Source organism: Ornithorhynchus anatinus, chromosome 6, assembly GCF_004115215.2.
Source record: "Ornithorhynchus anatinus isolate Pmale09 chromosome 6, mOrnAna1.pri.v4, whole genome shotgun sequence".
Classification (NCBI taxonomy): domain Eukaryota; kingdom Metazoa; phylum Chordata; class Mammalia; order Monotremata; family Ornithorhynchidae; genus Ornithorhynchus; species Ornithorhynchus anatinus.
This window is the reverse complement of record NC_041733.1, coordinates 30766899-30786464: the sequence shown is the minus strand read 5'-3', so window position 1 is coordinate 30786464 and position 19566 is coordinate 30766899. Positions and strand designations below refer to the sequence as shown.

The window sequence follows — 19566 nt, the reverse complement described above, 5'->3', positions numbered from 1 at the left end:
GACTGTGAGCTCGTTGTAGGCAGCGGTTGTCTCTATTTATTGCTGTATTGTACTTTCTCAAGCGCTTAGTACAGTGTTCTGCACATAGCAAACACTCAACAAATATGAATTGAATTAATACATATCTTTAGACTGTGTTGCTTCCTGTACTTGAAGTTTATTATCAAGCAGAGGCCTTCCCCGATTACACCCTCTTTTCCCTGATTCACTCTCCCTTCTTTGTCATCTCCATACTTGGATCTGTGACCTTTGAACATTTGTTATTCACCCCGCCCCCCGCTCCAACCCCACAGCACGTATGTGCATTTCTTTATATATTATAAATTATTCATATTAATGTGTGTCTCCCACTCTAGACCGTAAGCTCATTTATGGGCAGGGACTGTGTCCACTACTTCCTTTGTACATGCCCAAACCTTCAGTACAGTGTTCTGCACGTAGTGAGCACTCAAATACTGTTGACTGATTATCTTGCCCGACTCCCCAACTAGATTGTAAGCTCCTTGAAGGCAGGGTTTGTTTCTAACAACTCTACTGTGGTCTCCCAAGCATCTAGTACAGTGCTGTTCAATCGATCAGTGGTATTCATTGAGCACTTACTGTGTGCAGAGCACTGTATTAAGCCTTTGAGAGAGTACAATACAATAAAGATGGTGGACACAACTGCTGCCTATAAGGAACTTCAAATCTAGATGTAGAGACAAATGTTAAAATGAGTTACAGATATCGTTAAGTGGTAGAGAATGAGGATACATACATAAATGCTTTGGGACTGAGGCTGAGGTGAAAATGACGTGCTTAAAGGATACATATTCAGGTGCATAAGCAACACAGAAGGGAGGGCCTTAGCGAAGTCCTCTAGGAGGAGATGTGATTTTAGGAGGGCTTTGAAGGTAGAGAATAGTAGTCTAAGCATCGTGGCTCAGTGGAAACAGCCCGGGCTTGGGAGTCAGAGGTCATGAGTTTGAATCCTGGCTCAGCCACTGGTCAGCTGTGACTTTGGGCAAATCACTTCACTTCTCTGTGCCTCAGTCACTTCATCTGTAAAATGGGGATGAAGACTGTGAGCCTCATGTGGGACAACCTGATAACCCTGTATCTACCCCAGTGCTTAGAACAGTGCTCTGCACATAGTAAGCGCTTAACAAATACCAACATTATTATTATGGGATCTGAAGTGGGAAGGAACTCCAGGCCAGATGGAGGACATGGTGAGGGTTGAACAAGAGCAAGGTAGAGTGAGTAGGCTGGCCTTAGAGGAGCCAAGCGTGAGGACTGGATTGCAGTAGGAAAGCTCAGAAGTAAGGTAGGAGGTGGGGGTGAGCCGAATGAGTATCTTAAATCCGATGGTAAGGAGTTTCTCTGTGATGCACGGGTATTTGGGTAATCACTGGAAGCTTTTAAAGATGGGGAGACATAAACAGACATAAACTGTGCACCATAAACACTTAATAAATACAGTTGCTTGAGTGATTAATGGTATTCAGGCTCTTTGGGAAAAGCATTGTCTCTGAGTCACAGAGTGCATTGTTCAGTACATTGTTGCAGGCTACATATACTAAATGGTGGCTTAAAGTTCTGGAAGTGTTAATCCTCTTCCTGGAGTGTCTAACTGATTACTAAGGAATTCTTCAGTCCTGGGAGAATCATGCCAAGATGCTGTATCATGTACTTCCTCATCTTTCACTTCCTCCCACTTCTCTTATCTCTTTTTGTTGTCATTTTATCCCTGGGAGGTAAGACAAGGCAAGTATTACTGTCCTTAGGTTACTGCCAGGAAACCAAAGCTCAGAGAGGTGAAATGACCTGCTCGAGGTCACACAGCATGTAGTCTAGCTCTGCCCACCAAGGCTCGACATACATCCTCTTTAAGGTAGCCTGTGTGTTTGATAACTAAAAATGTGCAGCTGGGCTTTAATAAAATCAAGGGAAGCACTTTTTAAGACAAAGGCAATTAGAATGGTGTTGGCTGAACCTCTCCAGGCATAGAAATCCATTTGCAAAATTTGGTTATTGACACTATTGTATTTAGAATAATGCTAATGGGTTTCTGCCTCAAGTTGATGCTCTTAAACCCTTAGAGATTTGGCTGGACTTGTGTTCAGTGTTGTCTAAGGATAGGGATTAGAGGGTGGCTGCACTGGGATGAAGGCTTAGTGCAGGATATAGAACTAAATGTTTCTGTGTTAATTCTACAGAGCGTGTTGTTATACAGTTTCCTTGACCCATTATTGAATGTGGAGATGTTGTTTTGCAGGGTTTTAATGTAAGCCTTGAAGAAATGAGTTATGCAGCTATGCCCTGTCTCGTGATTTTATAACTCACCATTGTATTAAGGAATTGAATTGATTGCATCTGGCAATTCAAAGAAGATGGTTTAATTTATTGTATAAATGTGCGCATGGTAATGCTGCAGGGTATTTACAGTCCTGTTTTGCAACTGTAAATTATAATTATGCTCTTTTCTCGGTGGGAACTCTCAGTTTGAGGGTTGCGGGAAAGAAAACGGTCAGTGTGAGATGTGCGTTTTGCATGTGTATTTCTAGAGTGAATGGAACAAATTACCAGATTCCCTTAAACAACTGCCAACACTAAATAGTTTGAAAAAGCAGTTTCTTATTTGTTTGAAGAAACCCTGCCAAGGCTTTTAAATTGCATAGATTAAATTATATGTTGGTATTAGAATCTTTTAGAAGAATTAGTCTTTTACTGCCTATTGTGTTTTTTGTTGATCCTGTGTAATGTATTTAAAGGGAAGTTTCGTTTAATGGCTGCATTTCTGCTTCTCTTTCACTGGCACCTTCATGGAAGTTAGAGCTACCATTTTAGGACATCATCCTAATATCACTCCCAAAGAGAACAGCATTAAAATTAAATTGAATGGGTTTGGGGCCATTAAAGTCATTTAGTGAGGAAGTGAAAAAGAGGGAAGTAAATTCATGGAAAGCTGTGTGTGGACTAATACCTATGAAGATCCTATGGTTCTTCTGACATTGGTGTCATCACTAACCTACTCAGGAACTCCTTCCCCCTTCAGTTGTGACAGACCACAGCTCTCCCCATCTTGAAAGCCCTTTCTGAAATCACATCTTTCTTTCCCCAGTAAATTTCTAAATTACTCAGATTATATGCCCCAACTTCAGTACTTCCGCATGTTGCCATCTATGTATGGGCTCACAACCTCCAGTAACACTTAATAATAATTGTGTCTCATGGTGGAGCTCCCCAGGCCTGTGCGCTTTCCACTAGTCCATCCTGCTCTTCCTCTCTACATAAGCTCATTGTGGGTAGGGTACAGGTCCATCAACTATTGTATCGTGCTCACCCAAGTGCTTACTTAGTACAGTACTCTGCGAGAGTAAATACTGTTGATTTATTGAGTGATATCTTACATGCATAATTACTTAAGCACTATCTCATGCTCATATCCCCATTTCCTCCTTCTGCCTTTTCAGAATTATTTTTCGGGCCTGTCTCGAATATTAACTCTTTCAGGGCAAGGTTCATGTTATTAGTTGTACTCTCCCCAGAACTTACTGCGATTCTCTTCACACAGTAGATGCTCAGTAAGTTCTCTTGATCGATTGATTTTCAATTAGTCATATTTATTGAGCACTTAGCGTATGCAGAGCACTGTACTAACCACTTGGGAGAGTACATTATAAGAGAGTTGGTAGACATGTTTCTTGCCATCATTGAGCGTTGCAGTCTAAAGGGATCCTGAAAATTAATTAGGCCCTTTTGTTACATCAAAAGTATGTTGTATTCCCAACTAACTTGTTGATGGGTAGTTTTTTTTTCCTGATTGCTATTCCTTTGTGAAATGCATTTACTTAATATTAGATTTTTAAAATATATTTCCTTTAAAAAGCGTGCAAAATTTAAGGCATTTAACATTATTACACTTGAATCAGTTGTGGTTTTTTGTTGGTTTTTTGATCATCTATTTGTTATACACTTACTATGTGTCAGATACTGTACTAAGCACTGGGGTAGATACAGATATTGTCAAGTTGGACACAGTCCCCATCCCACATAGGGCTCACAGTCTTAATCCTCATTTTACAGATTAGGTAATTTAAGCACAGAGAAGTTAAGTGACTTGCCCCAGGTCACACAGCAGAAAAGTGGTAGAGCTGTGATTAGAACCCATGTCCTCTGACTCCTAGGCCTGTGATCTTCCCATTAGGCAATGATGCTTCCTGCTACTTCCGTGGTTGAAATTAGGAAGAGAGAGACCATATAGGCTTTGAAAATTCCCATGACTGGGAGTGAGAAAAGTTTGTGGGGTGGTAAAAATTTGTGCAGGATGGTAAAATGTGTGGCTCTTGCTGCAAAGCAAGCCGCTGGTTTCTTTATTCATTCACCACTCAGAGAAAGAACAACAGTGCAGATTCAATTTAAATGTTACAGAATGAGAAAATGGAAAGCATGAGGTCAGTTTGAGAGAATAAATTCTTTTCTTTTTGGGGGAATGGGGGGTGGGGATCGTAAATAGGCCCCAAAGTTAGTCAAACAGAAAAAGAAAACATATGTTGTAATAGTTATAGAAAATCCCCATTAGCTTCCAAGAAATGAAAACAGTATACATATTGATTTTCACTGAATATGCATTTTTTTCAGTCCTTCCTGGTGTATAAATTTGGAAAGGTAAAGCAAGCCAATTAGTGTGGTAGGATATGGACGGCATCCCATTCATCAGCCAGGCCAGGGGAACTTACTTGTCGGCTTGAAAAAACCACAAGGTGATTGCTATGTGTTTGCTGAGGAAAACAGTGCATTTTATTCATAGTTTGAAAGCTGGGTCTGTGAAAAGACTCTACACTTGTTCAGACAGTATAACCTGAATTTCGTTTGATTCCATGATGTGTCTGTAAATGAATGGGTTAGAGCTTCACGTGGGGGCTATTGCTATTTCCACCCACTATCATTCCACCCAGATCTTCAATCAATGGTATTTATTGAGTTCTTACTGTGTGCAGAACACTGTATTAAGCACTTGAGAAACAGCACTGCAACAGGCTTTCTAGACATGATCCAGCCCTCAAAAAGCTTACATTCTAGTTGAGAGAAGCAACCTGGCCTAATGGATACGGCGTAGGTCCAATAGAAGGATCTGAGTTCTAATTCTGGCTTTAATCCCGGCTCTGTCACTTGTCTGCTGTGTGTTCTTGGTCAATTCACTTCACTTCTTTGTGCCTCAGTTATCTAATCTGTAAAATGGGGATTAAGACTGTGAACCCCATGTGGGACAGGGACTGTCTCCAACCCGAGTTGCTAGTATTCACCCCAGTGTTTAGTACAGTTCTTAGCACTTAGTAAGCGCTTAACAAATATCACAATTACTATTATTATCATTGTAATAGTACAGTGGGCGGTAATATAATCATTAATTTGCAGATACAGAGATTAGTCAGATGCTGAGATCCTAGCCATTTGGCAGGTTAAAGATTCACCAGACATAGACCTTTTATGAAGCAAGTTTGATTTACATGAGGCAGAAAATGTTTCGTGCACCTTTTAATAGTTGAGGTATTTGTAAGGACTTACTGTCTGCCAAACGCTATGCTTATGCAGCCCTTTCCCAAGTTTTTCCACTGTGAGAATGAATGAGATGTCTAGTTCATTAATTATGATATATGTCAAGCACTGTTCTGAGCGCTGGGGAAGATATAAATTAATTAGGTCAGACAAAGACGTGAGGTCCTATCTCACAGAGGACTCACAGTGGAAGTAGGAGGGAGAAGAGATATTGAATCCTCATTTAACAGACGAAGAGATTAAGGCTCAGAGAAGTGAAGTGACTTGCCTAGGGTCACACAGCAGGAGAGTGACAGCTGGGATTCGAACCTAGTTCCTGGACCAGACTGTTTCCATTGGGCCACGGTGCTTCTCATTGCCTAATGCTCTTTTGCTAATTCACTTAATAATGCTGCTTCAAATTCTGCAGTGGATTTGAAATGTACAACCCTTCTGAGGTTCCAAGAGCATTTCATGCGCTTCTCAGAGCAGAAAATTTGGCCAGTGAGTATAGACTTTATTTGCATCTGATGTAGTAATAGTATTTATTAAGGATTTACTGCATGCACGTTTGACATTTCAAGAGCCAACTGATGGAAATATCTGGAAAACTGCTTGATTTCTTCAATGACGGAACAGTCTGAAATGGGCTGCAGGCAGAGGTAGCTTTTCGAGCCCAGCTTCTTTTCTGAAGAGCCACTAATGGTGCCATATTTTGTTATGTCATTCAGAGAACTATTGCCTGGGAAAAAAACTCCTCCTTGCAGTTGAATCATCTCGCAAATGACACCTCAGTCTGGAGCACCCTTCCAAAAGCTTACTATATCTCCCGGCTTTCATTTCATGTTTATAGGTCACAGAGCTGCTAGAGATAAAGGCTTCAATACCGTGTGCCTGTCCTTTCTTTTCCTTTCCTATCAGAGAAGGACAAGCATTTGATTTCCTAACAGTCAGTTATCGAGGCAGAGGGGCTGGAGGCAGAATAATCCCTAGGGGATTATTATTATTTAGCTGATAATAATTAATAATTATAACTACATTTTTTTTAAGCACTTTGCATTTACCAAGCTCTCTTCTAAGCGCTGGGGTACATAGAAGGTAATCATGTTGGACACAGTCCCCGTTCCACAAGAGGCTCACAGTCTTAATCTCCATATGTTGCCGAATTGTACATTCCAAGTGCTTAGTACAGGGCTCTGCACATAGTAAGCGCTCAATAAATACTATTGAATAAATGAATTAATCCCCGTTTTACAGATGAGGTGTCTGAGGTACAGAGAAGTGAAGTGACTTGCCCAAACAGACAACCCAGCAGACAAGTGGCAGAGGCAGGATTAGAACCCACATCCTCTGACTCCCAAGCCTGTGCTTTTTCCACTAGGCCACACTTCTTCTCTACAGACCTGTGTTTCCCCTAGGGATCTGAGCCTCAGTGTTCCCTTTGACTTTTTCAACATCACCTGTTGGAGCAATGAAGGAACCAACATAAGTCCACTGTGATTTTGAGGATCCACTCACACCCTGCAGGGCTCTCTATCTCTTTCCTTTTACCCCAGGCATCCTCCTGCCTCACCTCCCTTTGCTTCTTTCTGGCCTCGGGAAGGTCTGATTTGGCCGGCATATCAGCGACTCTTAAGTAGTTTACTCAAATAAATGGGGCTTTTTGGTAATTCATTAAGCCTCTTCTGCCCGTGCTCTTCTCAGTTACATACCTGAGGGGCTTTGCAGCTAGAAAGAAAAAGACTGAGCTGAAGAAACACGCATGCCTTGCTCCAATAAACGAAACACATGGATTCAATTTTTTAAATGTTTGCATATTTTTTTAAAGAGTATGCCTGATGTTCCTACATCTTAAGACCACAGTGGCTTTAAAGCCAACAGACTGTGCAGGTTTACATTCCCTTATAATCTTTTATTCCCTGGAAAAAAATGCATACTCCCCAAAGAAGTCAGAAGCCCAGCCTGTCAGTTACCACAACTTTAGAATTGTTTTAAGTCCAAGTCCTGTGAAAATAAACCCTAACTTGATTTTGTCGACCTAGTTTGCTTCCATTAAATTCTGTTTTAAGACATCTCATATGCTGTAGTTTATTGTTTTTACTTCCAAGCGTTTCTAAATACCCCAAAATTTGGTTTATTAAATTTTTGAACTTTCAGAAAAAGATGGGAGAAAGGAGGAATTTCAGTGAAACTCTGTTTTCCCATGTTTTGCAGACCACAAAATGCTGACCTGCACAGCACCTTTTAAACGTGTACATACATGTGTAAAGTCTTGTCTTTTCGTATTTGAATCCCTACTATATTTTGAGGTGCTGCCTCAGTGAAGGCCCTGTGCCCATTTTGGAGTCAGTAACAATTCCTGTTCGTGTAAGGGAACTATCAAAATGTATTTAAAATGTTTCTCTTCAATTGAACTTTTTAAAAGAAAGAAACTATTGAAGACCAAAGTCTTGATATTTATGATGATGATGATGATGATGGATATATGTAAAATGATGACCTGTTGGAAAGAGACTGGGCTGGGGAATCAGGACACTTGAATTCCTGCCCCATGTTGGCCCCTAGCCTGTTGTATGACCTTGGGAAAGTCACTTACCCTCCTTGTTGCAGTTCCTTAACTGTAAATTGGGTTTAGAATAGATTGTGAACCGTAATTAGGGGTGGGATTGTGACCATTCTGATAATGTGTATCTTCCCCATTGCTTAGCAAATATTACGAACAGCAGTGTGGCCTAGTGGAAAGAACACAGGCCCTGAAGGCAGGAGACCTGGGCTCGAACTTTGACTCTGCCTCTTACATGCTGTATGCCCTTAGGAAAAAAAATCATTTAGCTTCTCTGTGCCTCATTTTACTCATCTGTAAAAATGGGCATAGGATACCGGTTTTCCCTTCCCCTTAGATCGAAAGCCTGATTCCCATGCAGGATAGGGACTGTGTCTGGTCTGATTATATTGTATGTGCCCCCGTGCTTACTGCAGTGTTGGGCACATAGAAAGCACTTAAATTGTGTCATTATTATGAGTATTAATATTAATAATATTATAATATCTTAATATTATTGGCCTCATACAGCTGTAAAGCTTCACACCCAAATGCCATAGACTTTGAAATACAAAAGTTTATATTCCGCATTAAACTGGCTAATTATTTCAAGCAAGATCCAGTTACAGTAGGTGCATGGAGAGTTTAAATTACTTGTTCCTGATCATCCATGGCCAGTGCCTACCCCGAGATAGTTTTTTGGGGAGATCATTTTTTAAAAGAAAACGTTGCTTTGGGGGATGCATCTGCACACGAAATAGTAATACTGAATGCCAACCAAAAGTCGGTCACACCTGACCCACACATTCACAGCAACAAATAATAATGATGATGATTATAATAATAACAATTGTGATATTTGTTATGTGATTACTGTGTGCCTGGCAGTGTACTAAGCACTGGGGTAGATATGAGATAATCAGGTTGGACATGGTCCATGCCACTCATGGGCCTCACAGTCTTAATCCCTATTTTACAGATGAGAAACCACAGCACAGATGACTTGCCCAAGTTCACACAACAAAGTGACAGAGCCAGAATTAGAATCCAGGTCCTTCCGACTCCCAGGCCTCAACTCTATTAAGCCGCGCTGCTTCTCGAAGAAACGCTTTGTAGAAGTCCTATCCTCTGATGTATCAGGGAAACAGCACATTTCCCTGTCAGTATTTTGGTCTGATCCTACTTCCTAATGCAGTTCTCCCAACTTCTGGATAGCCTCAGGGCAGTCCCCAGAGGCAAGAATGGAGAGGAGCATAGGAGGTAATCCAGGGTCTCCTGCAGCCCCAGGCGACAGTTGTCAATGGGTGGATTCCAGAATTTAAAATTGCAATCCATCACCCAAACTGCATGCTCCAACCTGTTACCTTTTAGCCTCAGCATGCTCAATCGCAACGCAGTTGTTTGTATCTCCCCTCCTTTGTACACAGTAAACTTTTAATTTTGCGAGGATTTTAAGTAGCGAGCTCTCTCACGTCTCTTCTTCTTCTACTTACTGTTCTCTCCCTTCTCTCCCTCCTCTTTCTCTCCTCCTACTTAGACTGTGAGCCCCATCTGGGACCTAATTCTCTGGTATCTACCCTAGCACTTAATACAGTGCTAGGCATATAGTAAGCACTTAGCAAATATGGCTATTATCATTATTATTATTATCGCCTAGGGTTGGTAGAATTGCTGCCATGGGCAGAAGAGGACGGTCTCAGATAGAGGTCCAGTGAAACGTTCCTAAAGCACCCACCCCTCCTCTCATCTGTCCTTCCCCTCGTTTTGCTGGGTCCCCTTGGACCTGCTGTGGGAGCATAGAGGAGAAAGCCTTAAGACTACTGAAGTGGTTGGGCAGCCAGGAAATGCAGCTCCTGGCTCGCCTAACGGACTTAAGATGCTGCCCTTCCCCACTTAGGTGGAGCTGGAAGTAAGGGGTAAGGTGAGACTACATGAATCTGGAAAGAACCCCCTGTGGGATATGGACTGCATCCAACCTAATTAGCTTATATCTACCCCAGTGCTTAGTATTGCCCCCAGAACATAGTAAGCGCTTAACAAATACCACTGGGAAAAAAATGAAAAATGAAAAAAAAAAGCTACACCCATGCCTGCCTCTCTGGATGGGGAATTCAAAGCCAATGTTCTTGCTCTGAGAGAGAAATTGGAATCCTGTATCGCTTGCACCGCCCTGATCCCTCCCCAACCTGACATGAAGCTGTTCTTTTGGCCCCCTTTCTCTGGACTGAAGGGGACTGAGGAAATGCCTGGCTAGGCCCTCTTGCCCTAAGGCCGAAAACAAGGTGGACGGGGAAGAGGTTCCCATGAACCCGGACCAACATCAGGTTCGGAAAATGAAATCCAGCCCTTTCTCCTCTGGAGTCCCATTCCCGTTGAGCTGTAAATGTTCTAGAAATGGCTGCTTCTAGTCATTTTTGTGACTCCATTGGCAGGGTGGTAGAATGAAAGTTTAATATAATATCCTAGGATAGTCCGGGTAGATTCAGTTCTGAGCAAGTGCATGTTTTCACTGTTAGTGCGTGCGTTGGGTGGAAAGCAATGGCAGAATTAAGTAAGGGTCTCCCTGCGACACTTGTCCATTTGGATACTGTGTGACGTGGTGTTTGATCATTGAATCAGTGGTAGTCATTGAGCACTTTGAATGGGAGAGTACAATATGAAAGAGTTGGTAAACATGTTCCCTGTCCACAGAACGCTTACAGTGTAAAGGAGAGGGAATAGCGGTGCACGTGGGCACGGTATCGGATGTGGGTCGAGGACTGAATGCGCCAATGCAGGTTTTCCTCAGTGTGTAGTTCTGCAAGAACATTGTCCCCGAGTTAGAGGGGAACTAACTCTAGTTGCTTAGTGCTTAGTACAGTGAGCTGAACATAGTAAACCCTCAGTAAATACCATTGATTGGTTTTCACTGGCTGGCAGGTTAGCTACCTCCCTGGTATTGGGATAGTGAAGACACTGACGGCGTCCTTACAGTTTTTTCAGTCTCATATTAGGCTTGCCCTCTGTAGACGTAGTGGATGAATCAGTTGCAGCCTCCAGAACTGAAACTGTGTTCCAGGCCAAAGCTTAGTCTTTAAAGGTGGATGGCCTCTGTGCCAGGATACACAGATAATTGACCAAACCTGATTTTGGATTAGTTTAGAATACTAACTGTGAATCTAAAGCAGATGCAATTTGAATGAGTAATAATTGCTCTGGAAATCCTAAATTTGGCCTTTCCTGATTTTTCTCCATTTGAATTTACGATCTTCACATCACATTAATGTAGGTCTCCATGCTCATCGGGCCTATTGTTAGCAATTATGTAAAGTGCCTTGATGCTTTGTGGCTCATTCTTTGCCAAGTAATGAAAAATAACTAATAAAGTGACATAGACCCCAAGGTTTACTGCTTAGTTAGCTCCTCCTTCTCCTTGGAACACAGAGCAGCCTTTGAAAGCAATCTTAGCATTCTTTCCTTGGCTTCAATTTGGCCAAACAGAGACTTGCCACTTGGCCTCCTGATGTCAGTACTGTGTAGCTAGCTTAGGGTGCTTTATCTTTCAACTAAAACTTAATGCACTGTGGGATGATAGTAACAGGAAGCATCATGGCCCTGTGGAAAAAAACATGGGCCTGGGAGTCATAGGGACCTGGGTTCTAATTCTGGCTCTGCCACTTGTCTGCTCTGTGACTTGGGACAAGTCACTTAACTTCTCTTTGCCTCAGTTACCTCATCTGTAAAATGGGAATTAAGACTGTAAACACTGTAAAGGCCAGGGACTGTATCCATCCTGATTAACTTGTATCTACCCCAGTGCTAAGTGCAGTGCAAGCACTTAACAAATACCATTAAAAACAAAAATCAAATTTTCATGCCAGGATGGGAGTACCTGTTACCTCTTTACCAAAGAGTGAATAATATCAAGTGTGCAGGGGTCATTTCCTCAGTTTTTCCCCTAATAATAATAATAATAATAATTGTGGTATTTGTTAAGCACTTAGTTTGTGCTAGGCACTGTATTAAGTGCTGGTGAGGGGGTTGCAAGCAAATCAGGCTGGACAAAGTCCCTGTACCGCATGGGGCTCACAGTCTCCATCTCCATTTTACAGAGGAGGGAAGTGAAGTGACTTACCCAGGGTCACACAGCAGACAAGTGGCAGAGTTGGGATTAGGACCCATGACCTTCTGAATTAATTCCAAGCCAGTGCTCTACCTACTCTGCCATGTTGCTAATATGATTCAATCCCCGTGGGGCTCCCCAAATCTGTAGCATTCTCGTCATCCCCTCCCTGCTGAGGGCCAAACAGGTGCATCTCCAACCCTCTCTCACCCATCCAATCAGTCAGTAGCTCTGCATAGAACACTGTGCTCTAAGTACTTGGGAGAGAATGATACAATTAGTAGACACGATCCCAGTTATTCATTCAATAGTATTTATTGAGCGCTTACTATGTGCAGAGCACTGTACTAAGCGCTTGGAATGAACAAGTCGGCAACAGATAGAGACAGTCCCTGCCGTTTGACGGGCTTACAATCTAATCGGGGGAGACGGACAGACGAGAACAATGGCAATAAGTAGAGTCGAGGGGAAGAACATCTCGTAAAAACAATGGCAACTAAATAGAATCAAGGCAATGTTATCAAATATCTTAATCTCTTTTTCAGTTTTATAAATGCACTCAATGCCCACTCACCGCTTCCATGGTGGCGATCTTCGTTTTTTAGATGCCATGCTGTTCCTGTCAGAAAACATTTTTAGAGAAGCAGCGTGGCTCAGTGGATAGAGCCAGGGCTTGGGAGTCAAAGGTCATGGGTTCGAATCCCAGCTCTGCCACTTGTCAGCTGTGTGATTGTGGGCAAGTCACTTCACTTCTCTGTGCCTCAGTTCCCTCATCTGTAAAATGGGGATTGAGACTATGAGCCTCATGTGGGACAACCTGATTACCCTGTATCTCCCCCAGCGCTTAGAACAGTGCTCTGCACATAGTAAGCGCTTAACAAATACCAACATTATTATTATTATTACTTTCACCCCCTGGATAAGACCAGTGTGTGACCAGTCATCCCATCCATGCTTTGTGCATGTTAAGATTACTCCTTGGTACAAGATTTGCTGTGTTACCCCTAAGGTCTGATGCTGTTTCCATTTCTCCTTCTGTGGGTCAAGATTGTCCCAAAACCTCTGCTTCGAGACAGTCACCCCATATCCGATTACTTTGTTCCAAGACTATCGGACTTCTGTTTCATGGTCCCAGGTGTCCAGATGCCACATTGTAAACATAGCACCGCAGTCAATTTAATTATCTGAGGGAATGACAAGAGGAAGAGAGCACACTATGCACTCAGATGCCTATATGTAAATTGGATAATTAGTTTAAGAAAGTGAATGTATTTGGTGTTCGCTTTGACCCTAAAGATGTCCTTACAGCTAATCACAGGCCTTCCAATCGCATCTTCTGTAGTTTAATTGAATGCCCTTGTGGCTCCTTCCGTTTGGCTTGCCTTTTTATAAAGTCTGACATTTTCACTTACCAAAAATCAGATCGGCCCGAAAACCCAGTAATTTGTAAAGGTTTCATGTGTCTGCCGAACTAAACTACAAGCTCCCATGGTAATCTTATACAATCAGATTCTGCCAGTGAGTAAATTACAGAACTATCGGAGTGTAAGCTATGCACTTTGAGAGGTACATTAATTCTTTCAAGTCACTAGAGTGCCATTTAGTTTTTTTTTAAAAAAAAAAAGAATTGTACCTGTAAATTAAGACAGGTCACAAAATTTAGTAATTTACTAAATAGTACCCAAGGGCCCCAAACAGGCAACGTACCTACTGCAATGCATAATTTACTCCCAGAGAGTAACCTTACTCACTAAAAGAATCTGGTTAAATAAGTAATAGTCCCATTGAATATAAAATCTCATGGGTTAGATGCCTAGAATATGTTTCTTTAGTCATTAAAGAAACTTTTTGAGCTTTGTAATTATGAAAGAAAGTTAACTAGAAAAACCTGTGGCATCACCACCCAAGATTTTATATTGCCCTCCCCTTTCTGAATACGAGATCAAAGAAAATAGAGCACAAATGACCATATGCTTTCTAAACACTGTCTTATCAAGACACATTTTTGCACCATCTCTGGCAACTCAGTTTTATTTTTTCAGAATCGTGTCCATGAAAAACCTGTCAGAAATCCATCATGTTGCCTCTTTTGGGAAATGAATTTAACTTCATTAGCTATTATATTTAAATAAGAAATGTAAAAGTTGAAAATCCTATTAGTATTATGGCCTCAATACTCAGAATTAAATGTTTTCCTCCTCAAAATACCTAGTTTCAATTGAGTGAGAGGTCTGAGATTTACAGTTGCCAGGATCGAAGGATTAACCTTAGATTATGGATGCAGTTTGTCACTGATGATTTTGTCGAACAGTTTTGTCTTAAGAATATTGTCTCCAAATGTTAAGACACCAACTACTGTCCAAGCACCAATCTTCAAATGCAGGGAATACTGGAAATCTAGTAGCTTGTCTTTGGAAAGGAAATTGGTACCTTGGTGTTCCAAACGATAACATTGACCGTTCTGCCTGTGAACCAAGAGGTAGAATTGCAGATTGGCTACACCTGTAATTCAGTAGGCCATATTGACCGGTGACACATAGTTCTTTGCAGTTTCTTTGGAATTTGTGGAGAACAGCAGCATCAGCTTCATGATCTTTGAATATAAAATGCAATAGTTCTGGCATAGGGAGAGTGAAATGGTAGCCCTGTGAGAAGAAGCAATTTTGCACTGAGGTTCTGAGATGTGTCCTGAGACTAACATTGGTTTGTTGTTGTTTTTTTCTAATTAGGAGATGACCCATACCTGGCCACCTCCTCTCACTGCCATTCATACCCCTGGAAAAGCTGAACAGACCAAGTTTTCCATCCCAAGCAAGGTTGGTTCATGTGATTGCCCAGACTTTCTCTCAGACTTTTAATCTTGAAATTAACTTTGGCTCGTGAATCCTCTGAAGTTCCAGGTCCTTCTCCCCCCCAGGCCTTTTGGGGGACTGATAAGCATGCTATTGAATTGCACCTAAAAAGATATTAGGATAGATTGAGTCTGAGTAGGGGAAGCATTGTGGCTTAGTGGGAAGATCACATCCTGGGAGTCCAAGGACCTGGCTCTTATCCCAGCTCCGCCACTTGTCTGATCTGTGGCTTTAGATGAGTCACTTAACTTTTCTGTGACTCAGTTTTCTCATCTGCAAAATGGAGATTAAGGCTGTGAACCCCATGTGGGACATGGATTGAATCCAAACTGATTAGCCTCGGTGCTTCTACAGAAGCACTATTTCTACAGAAGCAGTGTTTCTACAGAAAGGTTCAGGCATGTCACCACCTCCCTCCTCAAAAATCTTTGGTGGTTGCCTGTCAACCTCCATACCAAACAAAAATTCCTCACTATTGACTTCAAAGCTGTCCATCACCTTGCCACTTCTTACCTCACCTCCCTTCTCTCCTTCTACGTCTCGGCTTGCGCACTCCGTTCCTCAGGTGCTAACCTTTTCACTGTGCCTCGATCTCGCCTTTCTCGCCGTCGACCCCTGGCCCACATCCTGCCTCAGGCCTGGAATCCCCTTCCTCCTCAAATCCACCAAACAATCACTCTTCCCCCCTTCAAAGCTCAACTGCAGGCACGCCTCCCTCAAGAGGCCTTCCCAGACTAAGCCCCATTTTCCTCAACTCCCTCTCCCTTCCGCGTCACCTCACTTTTCCTCATTTCCCCCACCCACAGCACTTGTGTATATGTATGTGATTATAACTATAATTCTCTTTATATTGATATATGTTTACTTGTTTTGATGTCTTTCTCTCCCCCCCTTAGATTGTAAGCTCGTTGTGGGCAGGGATTGTCTCTCTTTATCGCTGTATTGTACTTTCCAAGCGCTTAGTACAGTGCTCTGCACACAGTAAACGCTTAATCAAAATGAATGAATGAAAATGAATGAATGCTTAGTACAGACACAAAAGTGCTTAACAAATACCATTAAAAAAAAGACCTCAAACCCATAGGTTTCTTAATAGTGCATCTCTTTCCAACTTCCATTTTAATCCAACCAAAGGGATATTGGCAAAGAGTAAATTGTGTAATAATCTTTAGATCAGTGAAATCCCATAATTTCTGCAAGTGCAGACTGGGATCTGCACATAGTAAGCACTCAGTAAACACCCTTGATGGTTTGACTGATTGATTGAGACTTTGCGTGCCCCTAGCCTGGGCTAGGAATGTGCCTGATGGTTACTGGCAGACCTCTAGTGCTGGTGTGTAGCTCTCCTGGAAGCTGGAAGCTGGCAGCCCACTTAATTCTTGGTACTACTGGAAGGCTTCCCAAGCTATGACCCTAACATTTTTGGGCCTAGGAACCAAAGCCATCCAAGTGCGTAGGCGACAAAGAAGGAAAAGGGGATAAAGAAAAAAAGGGCTTAGTCAAGCCTCTTGGAGGAGATGTGATTTTAATAAGACTTGGAAGGTGGAGTGTTTGGTGGTTGGTTGTATATGGAGGGGGAGGGAGTTCCAGGCCAGAAAGAGGGAGGGCATGGGGGTGGTGGTGAGGTAGACGAGATCAAGGTACAATGAGTTAGTTGGTTTTAGAGTAGCAAAGGGAGCAGGCTAGGATGTAATAGGATTTCAGTAAGGTAAGAGGAGACAAGCTGATTGAGTGAATGCTTTAAAGCCAAGGGGTAAATAATTTCTGTTTGTTGCAGAAGTGGATGGGCAACTGCTGTAGGTTCTTGAAGAGCGGGGCACCATGGACTGAACATTTTGGGGGGGGGGCTTCTTGTTATGCCAAGGGGTAAATAGTTTCTGTTTGTTGCAGAAATGGATGGGCAACTACTGGAGGTTCTGGGCACCATGGACTGAACATTTTTGGGGGGGTTTCTTTTTTTTTTTTTTTAAATCATCAAAGGCAGCAGGTGAAGGATGGACTGGAGAGAGGAGACACATGAGCCAGGGAGGTCAGTGAGAAGGCTGAAGCAGTAATCAATGCAGGATAGGATAAATGTTTAGATCAGCAAAACAGAGGAAAGGGAGGATTTTAACAATATTGTGAACTTTTTATTTGATTTAACTAATGCCGACATTCTGTGTGCTCTTTGTTGTAGGATTCCCAACACCTGACCTCAGGATACAGTGTACAAAGTAGGTCTTTATTGTCTGTAGTCCAAATAATCCTTTCTCTCCCCCTGTTCAACATCACTAAAACAGTGAATGAAAAATTCATTAAATTGTGCTATAGCAGATCATTCCATTTTTTATTGCATGGTGTCTATTGTGTCATGTTGTGAAACGAAGCATAATTAGATGGGCTGTCAGTTTTTGGCACAGTTTAATTCAGCATAATCTTTTGACATTTGAAAATGTGGACTTTGGTTTTGTTTTGTTTGCAGAGTGGAGTGACCCAGCCAGCAAAGGTACCAGCAAGTCAGTGCCACAAAAGTCGTAAGTACTCAAATTTTCTTAGGAGTTATTTGAAGCTTGATAGGGGAAGACATCCGTGTGATTAATTTTTGTAGAAAATAGAGCCTACTGTGCCATCCTAGTATTCTTCTCCTCCCATATTTAGTTTGTGATTCTTGAAAGTGTTCAAACTATCCTTTCCCAGGGCTCTTCTACTGTAAAGCACAATATGATTCCAGGAAAAAGAAATTTGGAACAGAAAATAGACCTCCTCCTCACCCCCCCCCCCCAGCCCCATGCCATTAAGGACCTATAACTTCAAGGATCTTCACTGTCACAGTGATCTGGCCTGACAGAATTACAAAATGTGAAAATTTGATGTACAGCAAACAATGCATTGACAATCATATGATAAACAACAGCCAATGCTACATTCAGATATGCATAGGGTACCACATGACCTCAGTTTAAGATCTTGCTCCGGTCAGGTCTTTTAGTGATTATAATGCTAAGGTAACAAGAGATGTGAGAGAAAAATCTTTAGTTCTAGAAGAAAAAGTTTAGAGATGCCTAACTACAAAATTATAAGTAATTTGCCTCTCTCATAAAATAATATTTCTAATGGGAAATGAAGTGTATTTTGAGAGTATTGTGTGAGATATGAGCTCATGATATTCAAAATAAAATAGTTTACCACAGTGCAATATTCCCAATTCTACCCAAAACGAGGAACTAAGATATGATTGACTGACTGGCCGGCCATTGGGAGTAAGAAGAACTGTAATGTATACTGAGTAGAATGAGTCAAAGAGCAATTAAATGAGTTGCCCATGTTTGCCCTGTGGGTTAGTAATGAATTTGACAAAACTGATTGCCAACTGGACCACCTGTTTTCTTTTCCAACTCATCCATTCCCTTCCGATTTAACTTAGCCTTATAGTCGGTTCACAAGCACTTCAGGCAGGTAGAAATGGTCTCACTATATTTTCATCGATCCTTCCACAAGCAGTGTCACAGAGGTGATGCATCTGATGCTACTAAACTGCAGAAATTGAGTCCTAGTACTCAAAACCATGTTTTCTGTTTTGACTGGAATTTCTGACGTACCCTCAGTGTGATGTCCTTTTTGCCCAGCCCAATTTCTTCTTGGCCCCAGACCTCTTCTTCGCTAGTGCAATTTTGCAGTTGGGTAAAATTCTCTGTGACCTACAGCAGACCTCATTTAATGTAAATCGGTCTTTGTTTTTGAGAGAAAGTTTCCAGGTACTTTGGACATACTACCCATAATAATTGTGGTAATTATTAAAGAAGCAGCAAGGCCTACTGGAAAGAGGGCAGGCTTGGGAGGCAGAGAGACCTGAATTCTAATCCTGGCCCGGCCATTTGTCTTCTGTGTTACCTTGGGTAAGTCATTTGAGTTCTCTGTGCCTCAGTTACCTCATCTGTAAAATGGATTAAAAGTGTGAGCCCTATGAGGAACATGGACTGTGTCCAACCTGATTAGCTACCCTAACAGTACAGCACCTGGCACATTCATTCATTCATTCATTCAATAGTATTTATTGAGCGCTTACTATGTGCAGAGCACTGTACTAAGCGCTTGGGATGAACAAGTCGGCAACAGATAGAGACAGTCCCTGCCGTTTGACGGGCTTACAGTCTAATCGGGGGAGACGGACAGACAAGAACGATGGCAATAAATAGAGTCAAGGGGAAGAACATCTCGTAAAAACAATGGCAACTAAATAGAATCAAGGCGATGTACAATTCATTAACAAAATAAATAGGGTAAGCGCTTAACAAATACCATAAAATAAGTGCTTACTATATGCTAAGGACTGTCCTAAGCACTGGGGTAGAAAGAAGATAATTAGGTCAGACACAGCCCTTGTCCCTCACAGTCTAAGGAGGATGGAGAACAGGTATTGAAACAAAGGCACAGAGAAGTTAAGTGATTTGCTCAAAGTCACACAGGGAAGTATTTGACACATTATTCAATTATCTCATTTCCATAATCCGAGTGACCGCTTTGTTTGGCTTTCCCTTTATCAGTGGATTGTTATTTTTCCTCTGAGCCCA

The 19566-nt window shown here is 41.9% G+C and overlaps 1 protein-coding gene across 5 annotated transcripts in view; it reads left to right on the top strand.

Moving 5' to 3' along the window:
* AFF2 (AF4/FMR2 family member 2) overlaps nucleotides 1-19566 on the top strand; it is a 626935-nt gene that overhangs the window by 456233 nt on the left and 151136 nt on the right. For all 5 annotated transcript variants that reach the window (XM_039912362.1, XM_039912363.1, XM_029067285.2 and 2 more), the window contains 3 exons: nucleotides 14894-14980; nucleotides 17193-17229; nucleotides 17478-17529. In XM_039912362.1, coding sequence (XP_039768296.1) covers nucleotides 14894-14980; nucleotides 17193-17229; nucleotides 17478-17529 — 176 coding nt within the window. The remainder of the gene's footprint in view (nucleotides 1-14893; nucleotides 14981-17192; nucleotides 17230-17477; nucleotides 17530-19566) is intronic.